The following is a 23,937-nucleotide window of genomic DNA, read 5'->3' as shown; positions in this document are numbered from 1 at the left end:
GCCAGTGCTCATTTAATTAAGTGTCTACACCTGCACCACCTTGTCCTTAAATATCAGCTCCTCCCTTGTTTCCCTGCTGGATCTTTGGTTACCTTGTGCCATAGTGAAAGCCCTGTGTCCCTGTTACCGTGTAACCGTTCCTTGCTATCTTACCTCCCCTGCACCTGTGTTACCTGCCCTGACCTACTGCCATCTTGCCACGTCCTGCCAGTGTCCTTCTGTACTACGCCACCTCCTAGCTACCTGCGTGGATGAGTCGTGCCAGGGGTAGCAACCTAGGTGCTGCCTGCCGCAGCAAGACCATCCCGATTTGCGGCGGGCTCTGGTGAAAACCAGCGGCACCTTAGACTCTGCTCCCTGGCACAGCTCACGTCATCATCCACACAGGCTCAGAGGATCCACTACCTGCCGTGGCCCCTTACACACATGTATTTTGGATACATTGGTGTCAGGATCCGGACCGGAGTGCAGGGTATGCAGGGGTAGTGGATCTCCTGTGTCAGGGAGTGATGACGTGGGCCATACCAAGGGAACTGAGTCTAAGGGGTTACTGGTCTTCACTAGAGCCCGCCGCAAAGCAGGATGGATTTGCAGCGGCAGGTAACCCCCAGGTTGTTTCCCCTGGTAACGAATCAACCTCCCTGACAGCTGAGGCAGGCACGGTACAAAGGGATGAGACAGAGGCGAGGTCGGACGTAGCAGAAGGTCAGGGCAGGCGGCAGAGGTTCGTTGTCAATGGAAAAAGCAAGGTCAGGTACACAGGACTGGGAAACACAGGGAAGCTTTCTCAAGTGCAAAAACAACATGATCCGGCAGGGAACGGAAGGGGAAGCAGACTTTTATGCACATGGAACAAATGGAAGCTGATTAGACTGATTTGGCCAGTCACCAATTAGCGGTGCGCTGGCCCTTTAAATCTGAGAGCCCCGATGCGCGCGCGCCTTAGAGAGCGGGGCCACGTGCACTGGGACCCAGCAGGAGATCGGGACAGGTGAGTGGGACGGTATGCGATCGGTGGACGGGCACGTCCCGCCAGGCGGATCGCATCCCCGCCGGGCACAACAGAGCAGCATCTCCGGTCAGCGCTGCAGAGCAGAAGACGCAGCGGCGGCATAACAATTGAAACAATAATAACAAAATGAATATAAAGGTAGACATACCATTAATAGAAAGTCAAATCATATTACACATTTGTACATACATTTTTATTTCTTGTTTATTAAACAGTGTACATCTCTCCAACTTGAACCCCTTGAAATGTCTTTATTTTCATCCTGGGAAAAATCTCAGTGCCTCTCTGGTGAAATAGCAATCACATGAATACATTATCTATGAAATATTGTAAATAATAGGAATGGATAAAGAATATTGTGTTATATACACTGAACAATTGCTGCATTAGGAACAGCTGGCACCTGACATCTTGTGACCAATGACGTGATACAATCGGCACCCAGACAAAAACTGTTTGTTTCATCAATAGCAACCTATCACAGCTCAACTTTCATTTTACCAGATCTCATTAAGAAATGAAAGCTCTGATTGGTTGCCATGGGCAAATATGACTTTTCGTTTTCTCAGACAGTTTTCATTTATATGTTGACCTCTATTCAGCACAGCTGAAGGCAACATTTGTCAGTCATGGTTAGACATGTTGACTTAAGTGTCTTTGATTGCGGGACATTTTTTGGGGTCCGGAGATATAATCCCACTATTTTTGAAACAACCAAACTTATTGGCTGTTCCCAAACCACTGTATTAAGAATGTACCAAGACTGGATCAACCATAGACAGATATCCAATAGAGGTTAGGGTGGCATGTTTGTTATCTCAGTATAGACCAATAAACCTAGCAGTACAACAGCGGGAAGTAAGACAAATTTCCACAACTATTGTGGTATTTCTTGTATGTACAGCATAATCACAAACAATGCCTCCCATGGGCCAAGTAATGTATAGTGCTTTAGAAGTAAAGAGAGCATTTCAGTCTGCAGGGACAAACACAATGGCCCTCATTTACTATTCTAAACCCGACCTCTTTTGTCGGGTTTTTTTGTCGCATCTTTGTCTGCGCCATGTCGCATTTTTTCCCGACGGACCCGATGTGGATTCTCCCAAACCCGAAAAAGGGGCGTAACCCGACATTTCTGAGTTTTCCCACGTATTTATTAAGGTTTCCAACCCGAATTTGTTGAATTGTTGTGGATTTTTTCCCGACAGCTCAGAGGAGTTGGAAACCAAAACCTACAAAACCCACGTGCGACAAATAGGATGCGGCATAATAATAAATACCAGGGGAAAAAAGCAGTTGGGTAAGAAAGCAAGATAGACTTACAACCCGATTTTCTTAGTAAATGAGGGCCAATAAGGGGGTTTCCTCTTTTTCCCAGGTAATATACTTACCTACCATTCCAGGACCTGGCAAGCTGGTTACATCTGCCACAGTAGGTTTATAGAATGTGGGCTTTATGATTGGCGTTGGTACCTTTTATTTACCAAAGACAATGGATCACAGTATAAAATCTGTATTTTATTGTGAAAATAAATAATGAAGTTTGAGTATATTCTTCTGTTCATATAACTTAAAGCCTGTTAGATAATACAAAAACTGTCAGAAAAGAAAACTAAAGTGGTATTCCAGTCAAAACATCAATAGTTCTTTAGCTAGGTCATAAATGTTAGATTGGTAGGAGTGTCACCAATGGAAACTCCACAGATCTTTGGAACGGTACCCTGGTTCATCCTCCCCTCGACGCAAGACAACAGTGACAATGAATTGAATTGAGAAGTGGTCAAATATGTGTTCTGTCAATGACTAAAGCAACCAAGACTCCCATTCCAATGATCGGTGGGGTATCAGCAGTTGAGCCCTTTTCAATCTAGCAGTTATCATCTATTCTGTAGCTACAGTAGGTGACATTTTTGCCTAAATACCTCTTTAGATTACCTTGTGGGGAAAAGAAGCAAAACTTTGAGCTAGAATTGCTGCCGTATCCCTGAAGTTGTGAAAGTATTGCCTCTGAGAAATTTGTTCTGCTGTAAGACATACTTTAAGAATCTGTGCAAGAGTATCGGACACCCAATGGCAGACATGACTTAAAAAAGGCATAACTGTAAAAATTGAGACACAGAAATGAATAAGAGGATATTAAGGGACCATGACCTTGTTACACAATGAGTTCACTTACCCATGTAAAAGACACTTGGAATGAGAGAATAATAACAGACAATTTTTAGGGCCTGTTAGTTACATTTTCATTAGAGGATATGGACTTTTCTTACTATAGAAACACGGTTATTTATAAAGTCTCCCTGCCATCAGTAGTTAAACATTGGCAACTAAGGAGTGTTCTATCAGACATCAAGATCATTGCTGTCAGATTCTTGGTTTCCTTCAGCAATGCTGGGAAAGTCTATTCTGTCTTGATTCTCCAGTGAATCGTTCCCAAATACTATATTTGCATCCTCGGGAATAGGGGTCTGGAACATATTGTCCCAATAGAGGCTGAGGGTAGACCTGTCATTCTGTTCATTTTCCTTGAGTTCATGCATATCCTTAGCACTGCCCCATGGTGTTTGGACATCAAATGTCTTATCAAAGTGGCTGTAGTCAACGCGGAATGCTCCTTTCTCCAGAGTCATGCAAGGCTCGAATCTGTGACCCCACAAAATCTCATCCTCCGTGTAGGAAGTCTTAGCTTGACACGTCATACCTTATTGAAATGAGACATTAAAGTAGGGGGTTAATGCAAAGCTCACAAGCATTTTATAATCAAGTAAAATAAGCTTATTTTAACAAAATCCATAGCAATTGTGTCCCAAATATTTTTTTTTTCTGTAAGTTACAATATTATGTTGGTTGTACAAGTGAGAGGATACACCAGTACTCCATTGATGGACAACAAAAATACACAAAACCCATTATCCAAACCCCTCCCAACCTAACCTAATCTCATTTTCCCAAAGAGAAAAGAGACAGCAACAATCCATTTCCTCATTATCAACAATATGGCAATAAAAAGAATGTTTGAAATAAGTCTCTTATTACAGGATTCCAATGTGGTAAGTAACCCCAATACCATAGTTTTGGCATCAAAAACCAAAGATACTGCTGCCCTACAGACAATGGATCAAATTTGCATTCTGCTCTTGACATTTTGGGCAGACCGAATCTTGACATAAACCGAAATTCTGACTATCACGAGCATATATGTAACCTATGTATATTCTTAAATTGCTTCAATTTATTATTTGCACTCACAGATACCACCTGTGGGCTATTCAAGATGGTATCCCATTGTGAATCTTCTATATCTCCCTTATCCTCAACCCATTTTCCTTTACTAACAAATTTAACTTTTTGTGACAATTCCCTAATCAAGCATTCATATAAAAATAATACACTTTTTTTTGTGAGTGATAAAAGTATGTATTAATTAATGTAGTAAACTGTAAATATTTCCTTCCTTTCTGTCTTGCTATACGCACTTTTAATGTATTTATACCAAAAACTCAAATCCAACATTATTGAATATCTTTGTTAAAAAAAAACTCAAAAGTTATCAATTTCCTATCCTCAAAAATATGACAAACCTTCACCACCCCACTCCAACTGCTTGGATAAAACACAAATTTTGTTGACTCCCTAAATAAAACCTTCTGCTTATACTTCTTCAAAAATACTACCCACTTAAAGGAATACTCTGTCAAAAATTAACTTATCTTCTATCCACAGGATAGGGGATAAGTAGCTGGCCGTAAGGGGTCTGGCCGCTGGGCCCCCTGTGATCAATAGCACGGGACCCAGGTGGATTCAGTGAGGAGAATGTGTCGTCTACTGGTAGACGGCTTGGGCTCCATTAAAGGGGTATTCCGGGAATTTTTTTTATTTGACTATGCTACAGGGGCTGTAAAGTTAGTATAGTTCATAATATAGTGTCTGTACCTGTGTGTGACGGTTTTCTCACAATTCTTATGTGATTTTTCACCCCAATATTTATTTTTATCAGCATACAAAATGACTGCTGTCTTGGATTTTTCCCAGCTTCCAATGCGGCCGAGACCTGACTCACTAGTCAGCTGATGACAGGGAGCCTGTCTACTTCAATGGGTGGAGGGATCAATCTGCAACTAATGCAACAACTGTAGGCACCCTGATGGAAAACCACAGGTCTGCAGCTCATTTAGTTTCAATGGGTGGGGTAGCTGATGTGTGGGAAGGAGGAAAATGGTATCATGGGATTTGTAGGCAAACAAGAAAACTGAAAACAGGAAATACAAGTTCACAGAAAGCTAGCCACAGTAATCTCACAACATAGCCATTTAGCCTAAGACAAGCGCAGATCCTTCCTAAGCATGTCCATTACTGTCTGCCAGGTATGTACTAAAATCACCTTATGCTGGATAACCCCTTTAATTTCTATGGGAGCGCCGAAAAGCTTAATCGGTGCTCCCATAGAAATGAATGGAGCTTGTGCTGTCTACCGATAGATGACACGCGCTCCTCACTGAATCTGCCAGGGTCCCAGCGGTGGACCCCTCCGATGGCTGTCCGGGCATGCTGGGAGTTGTAGTTTTGCAACCTCTGGAGGTCCGCAGGTTGAAGACCACTGAGAAGGGATTGACAGGCAGAGAGTTCACTCTAGTATAAGCCGAGGGGGGCGTTTTCAGCACAAAAAATCGTGCTGAAAAACTCGGCTTCTACTCGAGTATATACAGTACACAAAAAACAAGCCCTCATATGGGTCTGTGAATGTAAATGTAAAAGAGTTATGGATTTTAGAAGGCGAGGAGGAAAAAAACGAAAACGCAAAAATAAAATTGTCTATGTCGGTCGAAAGGGCTTAAGGGGTTAAGCACCCTACTGTTATTAAAGGGGTATTCCAGGAAAAAACTTTTTTTTATATCAATTGGCTCCAGAAAGTTAAACAGAATTGTAAATTACTTTTATTAAAAAATTTTAATCCTTCCAATAATAATGACATCTCTGCTTGTCTCGGGAACTGCGCAGAGTAGAAGAGGTTTGCTATGGGGATTTGCTTCTAAACTGGGCGGTTCCCGAGACAGGTGTCATCAGAGACCACTTAGACAGAAAAGAACAACTCAACTTCAGCAGCTCATAAGTACTGAAAGGATTAAGAATTTTTAATAGAAGTAATTTACAAATCTGTTTAACTTTATGGAGCCAGTCGATATTTAAAAAAAAAGTTTTTTCCTGGATAACTCCTTTAACCCCTTAAGGACCCAGCCAATTTTTAGTGTAGGACCCAACCATTTTTTGCACATCTGACCACTGTCACTTTTACCTTTTACAAAGCTTTTACCTTTCATTCTGATTCCAAGAATGTTTTTTCATGACATATTCTACTTTATGTTAGTGGTAAATTTCCGTCGATAGTTGCATCATTTCTTGGTGAAAAATTCCAAAATTTCATTAAAAAATTGGCATTTTTTTTTTTTTTACTTTGAGGCTCTCTGCTTGTAAGGAAAATAGACATTCCAAATAAATGATATATTGATTCACATATACAAAATGTCTACTTTATATTTGCATCATAAAGCTGACAAGTTTTTACTTTTGTAAGAAATCAGAGGGCTTCAAAGTTCAACATCAATTTTCCAATTTTTCACAACATTTTCAAAATCAGAATTTTTTAGGGACCAGTTCAGTTTTGAAGTGGATTTGAAGGGCCTTAATATTAGAAATACCCCACAAATGACCCCATTATAAAAACTGCACCCCCCAAAGTATTCAAAATGAAATTCAGTAAGTGTGTTAACCCTTTAGGTGTTTCACAGGAATAGCAGCAAAGTGAAGGAGAAAATTCAAAATCTTCATTTTTTTACACTTGCATGTTCTTGTAGACCCAGTTTTTGAATTTTTACAAGGGGTAATAGGATAAAAAAAATCCACAAAATTTGTAACCCAATTTCTCTCGAGTAAGGAAATACCTCATATGTGTATGTCAAGTGTTCGGCGGGCGCATTAGAGGGCTCAGAAGGGAAGGAGCAACAATGGGATTTTGGAAAGTGAATTTTGATGAAATTGTTTTTGGGGGGCATGTCACATTTAGGAAGCCCCTATGGTGCCAGAACAGCAGAAAACCTTCCACATGGCATACCATTTTGGAAACTACACCCCTCAAGGCACGTAACAAGGAATCCAGTGAGCCTTAACACCCCACAGGTGTTTGACGACCTGTTCAGTGAGTATTTACACCCCACTGGCATTTGACAGATCTTTTGGAACAGTGGGCTGTGCAAATGAAAAATTACATTTTTCGTTTTTAACGGACCATTGTTCCAAAAATCTGTCAGACACCTGTGGGGGGTAAATGCTCACTGTACCCCTTATTACATTACGTGAGGGGTGTAGTTTCCAAAATTGGGTCACATGTGGGGGGGGGGTTCATTGTACTGGCACTATGGGGGCTTTGTAAACACACGTGGCCTTCAATTCCGGACAAATTTTCTCTTCAAAAGCCCAATGGCGCTCCTTCTCTTCTGAGCATTGTAGTGCGGCAGTAGAGCACTTTACAAGTGAAGTGGGGTTACAAATTTTGGGAGGCTTTTTTCCTATTTTCCATTTTTTCATTTTCCCATCCAACTTTAACGAAAATTCATCAAACACCTGTGGGGTGTTAAGGCTCACTATACCCCTTGTTACATTCCGTGAAGGGTGTAGTTTCCAAAATGGGGTCACGTGGGTATTTTTTTTTTTTGCTTTTTTTAGGCCTCAAATGTACATGGCGCGCTCTCAATCCTGAGCTTTGTTGTGCACCCGCAGAGCATTTTACGCCCACATATGGGGTATTTCCGTACTCAGGAGAAATTGCGTTACAAATTTTGGGGGTCTTTTTTTCCTTTTACCGCTTGTGAAAATAAAAAGTATGGGGCAACACCAGCATGTTGGTGCAATAATTTTTTTTTTTTTTTACACTAACAGGCTGGTGTTGCCGCCAAGTTTTCCTTTTCATAACGGGTAAAAGGAGAAAAAGCCCCCAAAATTTGTAGTGCAATTTCTCCCGAGTACGGAAACACCCCATATGTGGCCCTAAACTGTTTCCTTGAAATACGACAGGGCTCCAAAGTGAGAGAGCGCCATGCGCATTTGAGGACTAAATTAGGGATTGCATAGTGGTGGACATAGGGGCAATTCTACGCCAGTGATTCCCAAACAGGGTGCCTCCAGCTGTTGCTAAACTCCCAGCATGCCTGGACAGTCAGTGGCTGTCCGGAAATGCTGGGAGTTGTTGTTTTGCAACAGCTTGAGGCTCCATTTTGGAAACACTGCTGTACAATACGTTTTTCATTTTTATTGGGGGGGGGGGACAGTGTAAGGGGGTGTATATGTTGTGTTTTACCCTTTATTATGTGTTAGTGTAGTGTAGTGTTTTTAGGGTACATTCCCACTGGTGCAAGTTTACGGTTAGTTTGCCGCAGCTCAAACTTCAAGCAGGAACCTTACTGTAAACTCGCCTGTATGATTGTACCCTCTACATTAACATGGGGGGGCAAACCTCCAGCTGTTGCAAAACTACTTTTGCAACAGCTGGAGGCACACTGGTTGGAAAACCTTCAATTAGGTTCTGTTACCTAACTCAGTATTTTCCAATCAGTGTGCCTCCAGCTGTTGCAAAACTGGGAGATGTAGTTATGCAACAGCTGGAGGTACGCCACTACAACTCCCAGCATGCCGAGACAGCTGTTTGCTGTTTGGGCATGCTGGGATTTGCAGTTTTGCAACATCTGGAGAGCTACAGTTTAGAGACCACTGCACAGTGATCTCCAAGCTGTGGCCCTCCAGATGTTGCAAAACTACAAATCCCAGCATGCTCAGACAGCTGTCTGGGCATGCTGGGAGTTGTAGTTTTGCAACATCTGGAGGGCTACAGTTTAGAGACCACTGTATAGTGGTCTCAAACTGTAGCCCTCCAGATGTTGCTAGGCAACTCACCGTTTTCCGTAGGATCCTGGGAGCCAGCCGCACGTCCTCACCGCCCGAAGATCTCCACCCTCGATCGTCACATCCGCTGCCACCGGATGGGTAAGTGGACTTCGGCACCGGTCCTTCGTCGGTTTCCCCGTTCTTCCCTGCCTATTGTGGGTGGGCAGAACGGGGAAACCGAAAGTTAACCCCCCCGCCCCCGATCTGCTATTGGTCGTCGCGTCTATACGACCAATAGCAGGCATAGGAGGGGTGGCACCCCTGCCACCTCACTCCTATGCCTTCAGGGTGATCGTGGGTGTCTTGGACAACCCCGATCCCCCTTATTTTCCGGGTCGCCGGGTCACCATAGACCCATATGACCCGGAATAACCGCCAATCACAGGTGTGAATTCACCCGTGATTTGCGGCGAGCGCCGACATGGGGGGTCTGATGACCCCCCTGGGTATTTGCGCGGGGTGCCTGCTGATCGATATCAGCAGTCACCCCGGTCCATTCCCCGCCTGGCACGCGGTGGGGACCGAAATTCCCACGGGCGTACGCCCTGGGTCCTTAACTACCAGGAAGCCAGGGCGTACCCATACGCCCTGGGTCCTTAAAGGGTTAAAGTAGATGTCCGGTGCAGACTTTTTCTATTCCATCCTGCCCAGGCTGCAAAAAAAGACAAAACAAACTTTCACATACCTTCCTACGTTCCCCTGGAGCTCCACAACAGCTGATCGGTCGGCCGGGCTGTTTACTTCCTACTTCCTTTAGCCCGACACGTCACATGGCGCTTCAGCCTATCACGGGCCGCAGCGATGTCCTGCCTCGGCCGGTGATAGGCTGAAGCGCTGTGTGATGTACCTGGCTAAGGGAAGTAGGAAGTAAACAGCCCGGCTGACCGATCAGCTGTTGCGGAGCTCCAGGGGAACGTAGGAAGGTAAGGGAAAGTTTGTTTTGTCTTTTTTTGCAGCCCGGGCAGAATGGAATAGAAAAAGTCTGCACCGGACATCTCCTTTAATAAACCCCTGAATTATCCACCAGCTGTTTTTACTATCTATACAATGAACGGTGTACTTTACTTGCAAGTAAACCAATGCTACCTTTATTAACATTATCATTCATTTTATTGTATTTATCAATTACTGCTGTGTTTTTGCACCAATATCTATTGTTAATTCCAAAAGACTATAAAAGATGGTTCTGCATCTTCAAGTAGAGCTTTAACCACGAAGCAGATACATGGTCAAAGCTATGTAAACAGCTTTTCCTCAATAGTTGTTTGTCAGTTCATCTTCATTTTGGACTCTCTAGTGTCAGCATAATAAAGAGGCTTATCTAACAGATTCTGCTCTTCATTTAGCTACCAGCTACTTTTTTATATTCCTGTCCATTACTATAGTTATAGCAGTTATATCTATCTATGGACTGAAGGGGCCAATGGACGGCAAGAAACAGTTGCCCATAGCAACCAATCAGATCGCTTCTTTCATTTTTTTTTTAAAGGCATCTGAAAATTGAAAAAGTAATCTGATCCAACCTTCCCTTACATAGGTTTTGAGAAATCTCCCCCAATACATAGTTTTTTTGTGGCCTGTCTTGATTTATTGGATTACTTTCTCTCCCCTATATATATATATATATATATATATATATATATATATATATGCAGAGCCAGGTGTGCATGTTTAGTGGAAACCGGACAAATAGCGGCCTGACCAATTAGTGTTTGTCCTATAGCTACAGTATCCTATATGGTCAACTTAAAGGGGTATTCCGGGAATTTTTTGTTATTTGACTATGCTACAGGGGCTGTAAAGTTAGTGTAGTCCATAATATAGTGTCTGTACCTGTGTGTGACAGTTTTCTCACAATTCTTATGTGATTTTCACCCCAATATTTATTTTATCAGCATACAAAATGACTGCTGTCTCGGATTTTTCCCAGCTTGCAATGCGGTCGAGACCTGACTCACTAGTCAGCTGATGACAGGGAGCCTGTCTGCTTCAATGGGTGGAGAGAGCAATCTGCAACTAATGCAACAGCGGTAGGCACCCTGATTGAAAACCACAGGTCTGCAGCTCATTTATGTTTCAATGGGTAGGGTAGCTGATGTGTGGGAAGGAGGAGAATGGAATTATGGGATTTTTAGGCAAACAAGAAAACTGAAAACAGGAAATACAAGTTCACAGAAAGCTAGCCACAGTATTATGGTAATTTCACAGCATAGCCATTTAGCCCTAGACAAGCGCAGATCCTTCCTAAGCATGTCCATTACTGTCTGCCAGGTATGTACTAAAATCACCTTATGCTGGATAACCCCTTTAATACTAGAAAACCCAAGGCTTCTATTCTAAATATGACCACCCTTTCCAGCTCAAATATTAAAGAAAGCTTTTGTAAACTAACTCAGGCTATGTTCCCTAATTACTCCTGACACTCCTCCTTAAAAGAATTTCAGAGCTTTAAAAAGGTCTGTATCATACCTTTATTCTTGCTCACATAGTGCAATCTCCCAGCAGGAGAAAGTGGGCTTTTCTGGGGGACACATCTGCCCTAACATGGTTGCAGTGCTGTGATGAATAGAAGACCTCAGGCTCTATGCATGTTTCAGTGAGGCTCTATGCATTTTTCAGTGAGGCTCTATGCATGTTTCAGTGAGGCTCTGTGCAGCTTTCAATGAGGCTGCAGATTTCAGAGAGGCTCTGTGCAGCTGTCAATCAAGCTCAATGCCGAGAAGCACTGAGTTTGGTCTCCTGCCAGGCCGGGAGGAGACCAAACTTAGTGGTCGTTTTTTCTGTTACATTTTAAACATATTTATGTTGATAATTTTAACCCCTTAAGGACATAGGGCGTATCCATACGCCCCCGTTTCCGAGTCCTTAAGGACCGAGGGCGTATGGATACGCCCTGAGCATTTCCGGCCCCCACCGCTAGCCGGAGGGGAGCCGGAGCCGGATGCCTGCTGAAATCGTTCAGCAGGCATCCCGGCATATCGCCCAGGGGGGTCATTATGTCCCCCCATGTCGGCGATTGCCGCAGATCGCTGGACAATTCAGTCCAGCGATCTGCGGCAGATTCCGGGTCAATCGGGTCTCCAGTGACCCGATGACCCGGAATTACTGGCTGATCGGGGCCGTCAGAGACGGCCCCGAACAGCCAGAGGCAGCAGGGGTGAGGTGGCACTGGTGCCACCTCACGATCGCCCTGATTCGTCGGCCGGATTACCGGCCGACGAATCAGGGCGCCTGCTGCGGGTGTCACTCCCGCAACCCGCTCCGCCCCTCTTCCGGAGGACGTGAGCGGGTGCGGGAAGACGACCCCCGGTGCTGGGGACCCCGATCCCCGGCGCCCCTGTTGGGATCGGGGCCCCAGGAGCAGCGGCGGCGGCGGAGACGACGAGGGACTGACCTGTGCTGCTGGATCGTTGGAGGTGAGTGACAGCCTCCTGCTGTTGCTTAGCAACAGCTCCCAGCATGCAACAAGGGCATGCTGGGAGCTGTAGTTATGCATCAGCAGGAGGCAGACCACCACAACTCCCAGCATGCCCTTATGGGCATGCTGGGACTTGTAGTTTTGCAACAGCTGAAGGCACATTCTTTCTATGAAAAAGTGTACCTTCAGCTGTTGTGTAACTACAACTCCCAGCTTGCACAATCAGCTAAAGTGCATGCTGGGAGTTGTAGTGGTGCATCTGGTGGTTGCATAACTACAACTCCCAGCATGCCCGTTGGCTGTCGGTGACTGCTGAGAGTTGTAGTTTTGCAACTGCTGAAGGCACACTGAGTTAAGTAGTAAACCAGTGTGTCTCCAGCTGTTGCATAACTACAATCCCCAGCATCCCCAGCCAATGTAGTATGCCTCCGGCTGTTGCATAACTACAAGACCCAGCATGCCCTTCCGCTGTCCGTACATGCTGGGGGTTGTAGCTTTTGCAACAGCTGAAGGCACACTGGTTGCAAAACACTGAGTTTGTTACCAAACTTGGTGTTTCACAACCAGTGTGCCTCCAGCTGTTGCAAAACTACAACTCCCAGCATGCACTGATAGACCGTACATGCTGGGAGTTGTAGTTTTGCAACAGCTGGATGTTCCCCCCCCAATGTGAATGTACAGGGTACACTCACATGGGCGGAGGATTACAGTAAGTATCCGGCTGCAAGTTTGAGCTGCGGCAAATTTTCTGTCGCAGCTCAAACTGCCAGCGAGAAACTACTGTGAACCCCCCGCCCATGCGACTGTACCCTAAAAACACTACACTACACTAACACAAAATAAAGTAAAAAACACTACATATACACATACCCCTACACAGCCCCCCTCCCCTCCCCAATAAAAATGAAAAACGTCTGGTACGTCACTGTTTCCAAAACGGAGCCTCCAGCGGTTGCAAAACTACAACTCCCAGCATGCACTGATAGACCGTCCATGCTGGGAGTTGTAGTTTTGCAACAGCTGGATGTTTCTCCCCCCCCCCCAATGTGAACGTACAGGGTACACTCACATGGGCGGAGGATTACAGTAAGTATCCGGCTGCAAGTTTGAGCTGCGTCAAATTTTCTGCCGCAGCTCAAACTGCCAACGAGAAACTACTGTGAACCCCCGCCCGTGTGACTGTACCCTAAAAACACTACACTACACTAACACAAAATAAAATAAAAAGTAAAAAACACTACATATACACATACCCCTACACAGCCCCCCTCCCCTCCCCAATAAAAAGGAAAAACGTCTGGTACGCCACTGTTTCCAGAACGGAGCCTCCAGCTGTTGCAAAACAACTACTCCCAGTATTGCCAGATAGCCACTGACTGTCCAGGCATGCTGGGAGTTTTACAACAGCTGGAGGCCCCCTGTTTGGGAATCACTGGCGTAGAATACCCCTATGTCCACCCCTATGCAATCCCTAATTTAGGCCTCAAATGCGCATGGCACTCTCACTTTGGAGCCCTGTCGTATTTCAAGACAACAGTTTAGGGCCACATATGGGGTATCGCCGTACTCGGGAGAAATTGGGCTTCAAATTTTGTGGGGTATTTTTTGCTATTACCCTTTTTAAAAATGTAAAATTTTTGGGAAAACAAGCATTTTAGGTAAAAAAAAAAATTTTTTTTTTACATATACAAAAGTCATAAAACACCTGTGGGGTATAAAGGTTCACTTAACCCCTTGTTATGTTACCCGAGGGGTCTAGTTTCCAAAATGGTATGCCATGTGTTTTTTTTTTGCTGTCCTGGCACCATAGGGGCTTCCTAAATGCGGCATGCCCCCAGAGCAAAATTTGCTTTCAAAAAGCCAAACGTGACTCCTTCTCTTCTGAGACCTGTAGTGCTCCAGCAGAGCACTTTTCACCCCCATATGGGGTGTTTTCTGAATCGGGAGAAATTGGGCTTCAAATTTTGGGGGGTGTTTTCTGCTATTACCCTTTTTAAAAATGTAAAAATTTTGGGAAACCAAGCATTTTAGGTAAAAAAAAAAAAAAAAATGTTCACATATGCAAAAGTCGTGAAACACCTGTAGGGTATTAAGGTTCACATTACCCCTTGTTACGTTCCCCGAGGGGTCTAGTTTCCAAAATGGTATGCCATGTGTTTTTTTTTTTGCTGTTCTGGTACCATAGGGGCTTCCTAAATGCGACATGCCCCCAGAGCAAAATTTGCTTTCAAAAAGCCAAATGTGACTCCTTCTCTTCTGAGACCTGTAGTGCGCCAGCAGAGCAATTTTCACCCCCATATGGGGTGTTTTCTGAATCGGGAGAAATTGGGTTTCAAATTTTGGGGGGTATTTTCTGCTATTACACTTTTTAAAAATGTAAAATTTTTGGGAAACCAAGCATTTTAGGTAAAAAAAATATATATTTTTTTTACATATGCTAAAGTCGTGAAACACCTGTGGGGTATTAAGGTTCACTTTACCCCTTGTTACGTTCCCTGAGGAGTCTAGTTTCCAAAATGGTATGCCATGTGTGTTTTTTTGCTGTTCTGGCACCATAGGGGCTTCCTAAAGGTGACATGCCCCCCAAAAACCATTTGACGCTCCTTCCCTTCTGAGCCCTCTACTGTGCCCGCTGAACAATTAACATAGACATATGAGGTATGTGCTTACTCGAGAGAAATTGGGTTTCAAATACAAGTAAAAATTTTCTCCTTTTTACCCCTTTCAAAAATAAAAAAATTGGGTCTACAAGAAAATGTGAGTGTAAAAAATGAAGATTTTGAATTTTCTCCTTCACTTTGCTGCTATTCCTGTGAAACACCTAAAGGGTTAATACACTTACTGAATGTCATTTTGAATACTTTGGGGGGTGTAGTTTTTATAATGGGGTCTTTTATGGGGCATTTCTAATATGAAGGCCCTTCAAATCCACTTCAAACGTGAACTGGTCCATGAAAAATAGCGAGTTTGAAAATTTTGTGAAAAATGTCAAAATTGCTGCTGAACTTTGAAGCCCTCTGGTGTCTTCCAAAAGTAAAAACTCATAAATTTTATGATGCAAACATAAAGTAGACATATTGTATATGTGAACCCAAAAAAAATATATTTTGAATATCCATTTTCCTTACAAGCAGAGAGCTTCAAAGTTAGAAAAATGCTAAATTTTCATTTTTTTCATCAAATTTGGTGATTTTTCACCAAGAAAGGATGCAAGTTACCATAAAATTTTACCACTAAGTTAAAGTAGAATATGTCACGAAAAAACAATCTCGGAATCAGAATGATAACTAAAAGCATTCCAGAGTTATTAATGTTTAAAGTGACAGTGGTCAGAATTGCAAAAAACGCTCCGGTCCTTAAGGTGAAAAAGGGCTCGGTCCTTAAGGGGTTAAAAGCAAGTGAATGGGAAAGTGTCTGCTAATTACACAAGGAACACTACATTAAAAGTTTTATTTGGTGACAGGTACTCTTTAACCCTAAGTTCTTTACCATACACTAGCAGAGTATCCAGCATTGCTGGACTACAGTGTACCCATCTTCTGATGGCTACATCAGGAAGTATAATGCACTATGTAAGGTTTTAAGTTTCTTGAACAGAACAACGGGAATTCACTGTACCCTAATGGCTCCCACAGTCACCAGATCTTAATCCAAAAGAGCGCTTTTGAGATGTGGTGGAATAGGAGATTTCCATCATGGATGTGCAGTCAACAAATCTGCAGCAAATGTGTGATGAAATCATGTCCTTGTACACCATACTCTCTGAGGAATGTTTCCAGCACCTTATAGAAAATATGCGACAGAGTGAAGACAAAAGGGAGTCCGTTACTCCAAATCCCCATTCTCTGAGCTTCAGCTATTCTAAATAGTGGTAGATGCTGTGTTTTCTATGTATTATTGTCACATTTCACTAAAACCAGATCTGTGATGATAAGGAGGAGACTGCTGAAAGGTGATCTCTACAGAAAAGATCTCTGCCTAATATCAAGCCTAGTGGTTAGAATGAAATCTGCAAGACTTCAGGACTATATGATAATATAGATCAGGGGTCTAAAACTCCCGGCCCGCGGGCCATTTGCCGCCCGCAGAACGAAAGTTTGTGGCCCGCACCAGGTATATGTAATTTGTATTTCCCGACGTCCGGGACATGCAGTTCCGGGCAGGGGAAGGTAACTTCTTCAGACATTTAGCCCTGCTTCGGGCAAGCAGCGCTAAATGCCGGAAGGCTTCACTTACCCCGCCCTCCTCTGCGTCCCCGGTTGGCCGGCCCCTGCTTCTACCTAATGTGGGGAACCTGCTACTACCTAATGTGGGGAACCTGCTACTACCTAATGTGGGGAACCTGCTACTACCTAATGTGGGGAACATGCTACTACCTAATGTGGGGAACCTGCTACTACCTAATGTGGGGAACCTGCTACTACCTAATGTGGGGAACCTGCTACTACCTAATGTGAGGAACCTGCTTCTACCTAATTTGGGGAACCTGCTACTACCTAATGTGGGGAACCTGCTTCTACCTAATGTGGGGAACCTGCTACTACCTAATGTGGGGAACCTGCTACTACCTAATGTGGGGAACCTGCTACTACCTAATGTGGGGAACATGCTACTACCTAATGGGGGGAACCTGCTACTACCTAATGTGGGGAACCTGCTTCTACCTAATGTGGGGAACCTGCTTCTACCTAATGTGGGGAACCTGCTTCTACCTAATGTGGGGAACCTGCTACTACCTAACGTGGGCAACCTGCTACTATCTAATGTAGGGAACCTGCTACTACCTAATGTGGGGAACCTGCTGCCTATCTAATGTGGGGAACCTGCTGCCTACCTAATGTGGGGAACCCCCAGAAGTAGCACCCCCATAAAAAAAACGATAAAATAAACGCCAAACTGAAAAATGCCAAGTGTAAAAAGAATTTAGTGATTTCTCATTGATTTACAGCTAACATCTGGCCGCACTGTTTTTTGGTCGAAAAAACGCAATGTGGCAGAATTGGCGTTTTTCCTGGCATTCCCCCCCCCCCCCCCCCAAAAAAAAAAAAAAAAAACAAGTAGAAACTTAGCCTAATCAGGCGTTGTGCAAATGAAGTTAAAGTTCTTTTACCCTAGCAATATGAGACTTTGCTTCTTGGCATTTTGGACAAGACATTTGTGTAGTCCCAAATGTCAAGACTGTAATGATAGTTTAGATGTAATAAAATGGCCTTTAAGTAAATAAAATATGAATACCAATCCTAGAATAATCTTATTCTCATTCAGAAATTCCTGGCTAGTTCATATGTACAGGGTGGAAATCCTATTAAACCAACATACAATGAAGGCTGTTGGTGATACAGGAAAAGACTATTAACATAACACCAACAGTTTAAAGGTCATTAATTTAACAGAAAGTCAACAGTAGCAACTAGACAATTGCAGCAGCAGCAAAAAAAAAAAAAAAAAAAAAAACACAAATCTTTTTAACCTGTGTTTTACCTGTGGCTTCAACAATGCCCTCAAGGATTACAATAATTTCGAACTGCTCCCGCTTCAGTGACTCGGCAGACATCTCCCAGAATGGGCTGTGATCGTTGATGAAATGACAGATGATCTGAGGTTCCACCAGGAAAAGCCGGTCCTCTCCAGTATCATAACCAAGGTTAATTTCAGATTGCTCCAGTGGAATAAACTCCCCTTCCTTTGTCTGTCTAGATTTGATGAGTTTAGCTCTTATCTTGGCATCTACCATATGACTGTCTCTTAAATCTCCAATTCTGAACATCAAGCAAAGCTTTTCATCCCGATGGGACACCACACATTTCTTGCTGAAAATCAGTGTCTCGGCTCTTTTTTTAGGCCGAGAAATTTTGACAAACATGCAGCCAACCATGAGCGCGTCAATGACTGAACCTATAATTGACTGAGCCATGAGCAAAATAACACCCTCTGGGCAATCGGCAGTTACCATCCTGGTGCCATAACCAATTGTCCTTTGACTTTCTACAGAGAAGAGTAAGGCAGAAAGGAAGGAGTCAACATTGTCAATACAAGGCTTCCACTCAGGATCCCCCACGTGATTTACGTCATCTCTTATCAAGGCATCCACAAAATAAATAACCCCAAATCCAACCCAGGTGAGCATGTAACATAACATGAATACAAATATGAACCAACGATACTTTAGATCCACAATAGTGGTGAAAATGTCTGACAAAAACCTCTTCTTCTCGTGAATACGTCCAAGGTTAACCCTACACTTGCCATCCTTGGTGACATATCTCTGGCGTGTCTGTCGATTAGTAAGGTTAAAGAGCTGACGGTCATCATACATGAGCTTACATCGCATCCTGTGTGATTTTGTGCTGACTGGAGCAGAAACAACACTACGGGTAGGGGTTTTACTTCTCATTGGGATATTTGGAACACTTAGGGCATGTTTAGAATGCCACTTTGAAAAGGATCCCCTTAGAGGTGTTTCTGGCTTGGCAGCTCGTTGATATCGAGGTAAGTCCTCTGTATTAATAGTCACACTAGGCCTATGCTTGGCTACTGGAGGAACAGCACCACTGTCTGTTTGTTCTACAGCACTGAATCTCCTATGGCGGGGTTCCTTAGTACTGTTGGTGTAAGACAGTGGAATAAAGTTTGAGATAATGCTGCCTTTCTTAGGTTGAGGGAACTCTGGTTTTTGATGATAATCTTCGCAGGAAGTCGTGGACATAACCATTGTTTCAGGCTGTTTAAGAAAGTATGAAAAAAGCAGAGAAATAACTAAATAAAATAAAAAAACTGAGTGAACATAACTTACCATACAAGTCATTTACCATACAAGCACTGTTAATTATTTGACTCTAGTTCCCCAAATGCATATTTTAAGGGTGCTTTATTATCTAAACATCTTTAACACCACAGAATTAACAACATGTTTGCATGTTGCAGAAGAGGGAATCAAAAGAAACCCACTTTTAGATCCCACTGAGTGTTATGAAACTAGTAGCTAAAGCTGTACCTGATAGACCTCCTGCTATGCCCATTACATGTATGCACTCTGTACATAACCTAAAGTTGTATTTTTGTGACAGCTGAAGGCACTATGGGGAAGATTTATGAAAACCAGTGCAGAGGAAAAGTTTCTGAGTTGCCCATAGCAATCAATCAGATTGCTTCTTTCATTTTTTTAAAAGGCTTCTAAAAAATGAAGTGATCTGATTTGTTGCATGGGGCAACTCAGAAACTTTTCTCTGGACCGGTTTTGATAAATCTCCCATAATGTAACTAGCTGGTTGGTGGGAGTCTGACCACTGGGTTCTCCACCGATCTTGAGAGAAGAAGGTCAACAGGTCAATGGAGCAGCAGAGCACATGCTCAGCCACTGCTCCATTCCCTGTCTATGGGTCTGCCAAATTCAGTGCTTGGCAGGGTTCAGAAGTGCCATAGAGAGGGCAGGAGAAACCTGGCATCTTAGAACTCACATTGAATATGTATTACTGGGAGGGACACATCATGTGAAAAATCTGAAACTAGGAGCAAGTTGCAGAAGACATCAATTATCTTTTTTCAATTAACACAAACTTGTCAAATGATGGATCTGGTGCTTTGCTGTGTGCCACAGAGTTACAAGCAGAAAACGGACCTATTGTGGCAATTAATAACAGACCTACTGTATTATACCTTTTGAGGGAATGTTCCGTATTTGTGGGTGTCTGTTGGTGGCCTGGGCAGATAGGCTAGCATGTGTTTTGCCGTGGGAGCCTGAGCTGGAGGGATGGAGTTCCTCCTGATTCTAGGGTCATCCACTTTCAGCCTGGACTCATTAACGTGATTTCGCACACAGGGCCCATTATTCTGTTGTAAGTCCATGCTGCTACTAGGAGCAGCCAATGCCATTGTGGCGGCTCAGATGAGGACCATTTAGGTTTACGCAAGATCATGGCACCTTCTGTCTCTGTTCCTAAAGGAAAAGACAAGAGAACTTATGAATAAAACATAGAAACTTAGAAAGTGTCAACAGATAAAAATTATTCGGCCCATCTAGTCAGCCAATTTTTTGGATTAACATCAATAGACCATCTTAAATGAAGGATGGAAAAAGGCAGTCCTCAGGGGTTCTATTCTGGGATAGTCTGGAAGAGTATAGGAGAGGGGGAGGGGGGAAGGAGGCGAGAAAGAGGGCAGTAAGTGGAGCAAGGAGGGGACAAAGGGTCAGAGAAGGAGAGGGAAGAAAAGAAAAAGAAAGGAGAAAAGAAGGATAGGGTGTGAGTGGGGGAGAAATGAATGAAATAAAAAGGTAGATCAGACTGTATGTGTAAAAAATTTATAGAATTTATTAAACAGAAGTGGGTGAGGTCAAGTAAGGAGGTGCGCTGAGCCCCAGCGACCACCTACCTAAAACACCTTAACACAAATAAAATAAAATTAGAAAGATAAAAATAGGGATAAAAAGGCAAAAAATAATCATAAAGAGAATGTTACAGACATATATAATGCCCCATGTAAAATCAGTGGTAAGAATAAGATGTAGTATATGACTACTGGGTAAATCATTTCAATAGTTATCCCTGTATTAATGGTAGCTAGTTATAACATGTAGTGTTGTGTAACCTGTGAGTATATTAACCACAAGATAACAAACAATACTATAGCAGTAATTTAACAGTTATATATGGTTTCCAATGTGGTGATCGAGTCTGAGCACTGCGTGCTCCCTGTAAATAAAGGCAGCAAAGATTGCGATGCTCAATAGTCAATTTCACCGCTATGTAGTGAGGGGCACAAGGATGCAAGTGGCGGTGCCTCAATAGTTCCTTGAGTACTGTGCACTCTCCTGAATAAAGAAGTTAGGTCCGGTATGATACAGATATGGGGATGAGCAGAGGTGCTGGCCTCTAGGCAGATATCCTGTGCAGGAGAAAGAACAGTGGCACTGTGTCCCACTCACCCGTTCTGATGGCCCTCTTCAGAGCTTCTAGCCGTGGGGACTGCTGTAGACGGTTCCCCACAGCGAGCTGTCCTCTCTAGCGGTGTGCGTTGCCACTGCAGTTGCCCTCCTCGTGCGAAAAAGTGCTCAAAATCACAAGCGCTACTGCTGTGTTAGAATACAGTGCTGAGCCGCGGGTCTCGGCCTTCAGTGAACAGCTCAGGGATGATTGGGGTAGCAGTCTGTCAGTGGCTAGATGCGTTTCAATAGGTCTACCTCTTTTCTTCAGACTAAAGAATATATGATTGCTACTACCTACACCTCTCATGTCCTCCATCACCGGTAAAGCACTACAAGCTAGAGTCGGATCTTAGGGGAAATTCCATGCCAGGAATACCCCAAATATTTCTACACTGTATCCCTATACATCCAAGCATTCTGCTAGCATTTCCTGCTGCCCTATGACTTTGTCTGCCTTACTTTGTCTTCTAACATAATTAATCCCTAAATCCCTTTCCTCAGATACTGAGGTTAAAACTGTATCAAACATTCTATATTCTACCCTTGCGTTCTTATGACAAAGGTGCATTATCTTGCACTCATCCACTTGTAATGTCCCAGTACAGGATATACTCCTGTACAGTACTTAGGCTCTGTCAGGTTGAGTCCCTCATTGTACTAGGGGCTCTCCTGCAGCGTCTCCCCCATAGTAGTAAGTCTAATGTTATGTATAGTGTTGTAAATATAGTGCATAATGTTATGTATAGGTATATAAAGTATAAAGGATCTTTAACCCCTTAAAGGGGTTCTCCGGTGCTTTAGACATCTTATCCCCTATCCAAAGGATAGGGGATAAGATGCCTGATCGCGGTAGTCCCGCCGCTGGGGACCCCCGGGATCTTGCACGCGGCACCCCATTCGTAATCAGTCCCCGGGGATAAGATGTCTAAGCACCGGAGAACCCCTTTAACCCCTTAAGGACGCAGGACGTAAATGTACGTCCTGGTGAGGTGGTACTTAACGCACCAGGACGTACATTTACGTCCTAAGCATAACCGCGGGCATCGGAGCGATGCCCGTGTCATGCGCGGCTGATCCCGGCTGCTGATCGCAGCCAGGGACCCGCCGGCAATGGCCGACGCCCGCGATCTCGCGGGCGTCCGCCATTAACCCCTCAGGTGCCGGGATCAATACAGATCCCGGCATCTGCGGGAGTTCGCGATTAAAATGAACGATCGGATCGCCCGCAGCGCTGCTGCGGGGATCCGATCATTCATAACGCCGCACGGAGGTCCCCTCACCTTCCTCCGTGCGGCTCCCGGCGTCTCCTGCTCTGGTCTGTGATCGAGCAGACCAGAGCAGGAGATGACCGATAATACTGATCTGTTCTATGTCCTATACATAGAACAGATCAGTATTAGCAATCATGGTATTGCTATGAATAGTCCCCTATGGGGACTATTCAAGTGTAAAAAAAAATGTAAAAAAATGTAAAAGTAAAAGTAAAAAAAAAGTGAAAAATCCCCTCCCCCAATAAAAAAGTAAAACGTCCGTTTTTTTCCTATTTTACCCCAAAAAGCGTAAAAAACATTTTTTATAGACATATTTGGTATCGCCGCGTGCGTAAATGTCCGAACTATTAAAATAAAATGTTAATGATCCCGTACGGTGAACGGCGTGAACGAAAAAAAATTAAAAAAGTCCAAAATTCCTACTTTTTTAATACATTTTATTAAAAAAAAAATTATAAAAAATGTATTAAAAGTTTTTTATATACAAATGTGGTATCAAAAAAAAGTACGGATCATGGCGCAAAAAATGAGCCCCCATACCGCCGCTTATACGGAAAAATAAAAAAGTTATAGGTCATCAAAATAAAGGGATTATAAACGTACTAATTTGGTTAAAAAGTTTGTGATTTTTTTTAAGCGCAACAATAATATAAAAGTATATAATAATGGGTATCATTTTAATCGTATTGACCCTCAGAATAAAGAACACACGTCATTTTTACCAGAAATTGTACGGCGTGAAAACAAAACCTTCCAAAATTAGCAAAATTGCGTTTTTCGTTTTAATTTCCCCACAAAAATAGTGTTTTTTGGTTGCGCCATACATTTTATGATATAATGAGTGATGTCATTACAAAGGACAACTGGTCGCGCAAAAAACAAGCCCTCATACTAGTCTGTGGATGAAAATATAAAAGAGTTACGATTTTTAGAAGGCGAGGAGGAAAAAATGAAAACGTAAAAATTAAATTGTCTGAGTCCTTAAGGCCAAAATGGGCTGAGTCCTTAAGGGGTTAAGGACCCGGGGTTTTTCTGTTTTCGCATTTTCGTTTTTCCTCCTTACTTTTAAAAGATCATAACTCTGTCAATTTTGCACCTAAAAATCCATATCATGGCTTATTTTTTGCGCCACCAATTCTATTTTGTAATGACGTCAGTCCTTTTACCCAGAAACGGGAAAAAAAATAATTGTGAGACAAAATAGAAAAAAAAACAAAACGACATTTTGTAACTTTTGGGGGCTTCCGTTTCTACACAGTAAATTTTTCGGTAAAAATGGCACCTTCCTACATGCAGGCAAATTTATACGTTTAAAATTGTCATCTTCTGACCCCCTATAACTTTTTTTATTTTTCTGCGTATGGGGCGGTTTGAGGGC

The 23,937-nt window shown here is 43.2% G+C and overlaps 1 protein-coding gene across 1 annotated transcript; it reads right to left on the bottom strand.

The window, feature by feature from the left end:
• Positions 1-2,559: 2,559 nt before the first annotated feature.
• LOC130293592 (G protein-activated inward rectifier potassium channel 4-like) lies at positions 2,560-20,173 on the bottom strand. Its single transcript, XM_056542453.1, has 3 exons — positions 20,022-20,173; positions 17,847-19,086; positions 2,560-3,713 (listed from the first exon to the last, which is right to left on the bottom strand). Exons 1-3 carry the CDS (start codon positions 20,082-20,084, stop codon positions 3,355-3,357), a joined length of 1,662 nt encoding a protein of 553 aa, XP_056398428.1. The 5' UTR covers positions 20,085-20,173; the 3' UTR covers positions 2,560-3,354.
• Between the last annotated feature and the right edge of the window lie 3,764 nt (positions 20,174-23,937).

Source organism: Hyla sarda, chromosome 10, assembly GCF_029499605.1.
Source record: "Hyla sarda isolate aHylSar1 chromosome 10, aHylSar1.hap1, whole genome shotgun sequence".
Taxonomy (NCBI): domain Eukaryota; kingdom Metazoa; phylum Chordata; class Amphibia; order Anura; family Hylidae; genus Hyla; species Hyla sarda.
Note: the sequence above shows the minus strand (reverse complement) of the source record. Positions and strands in the feature narration are given on the sequence as shown.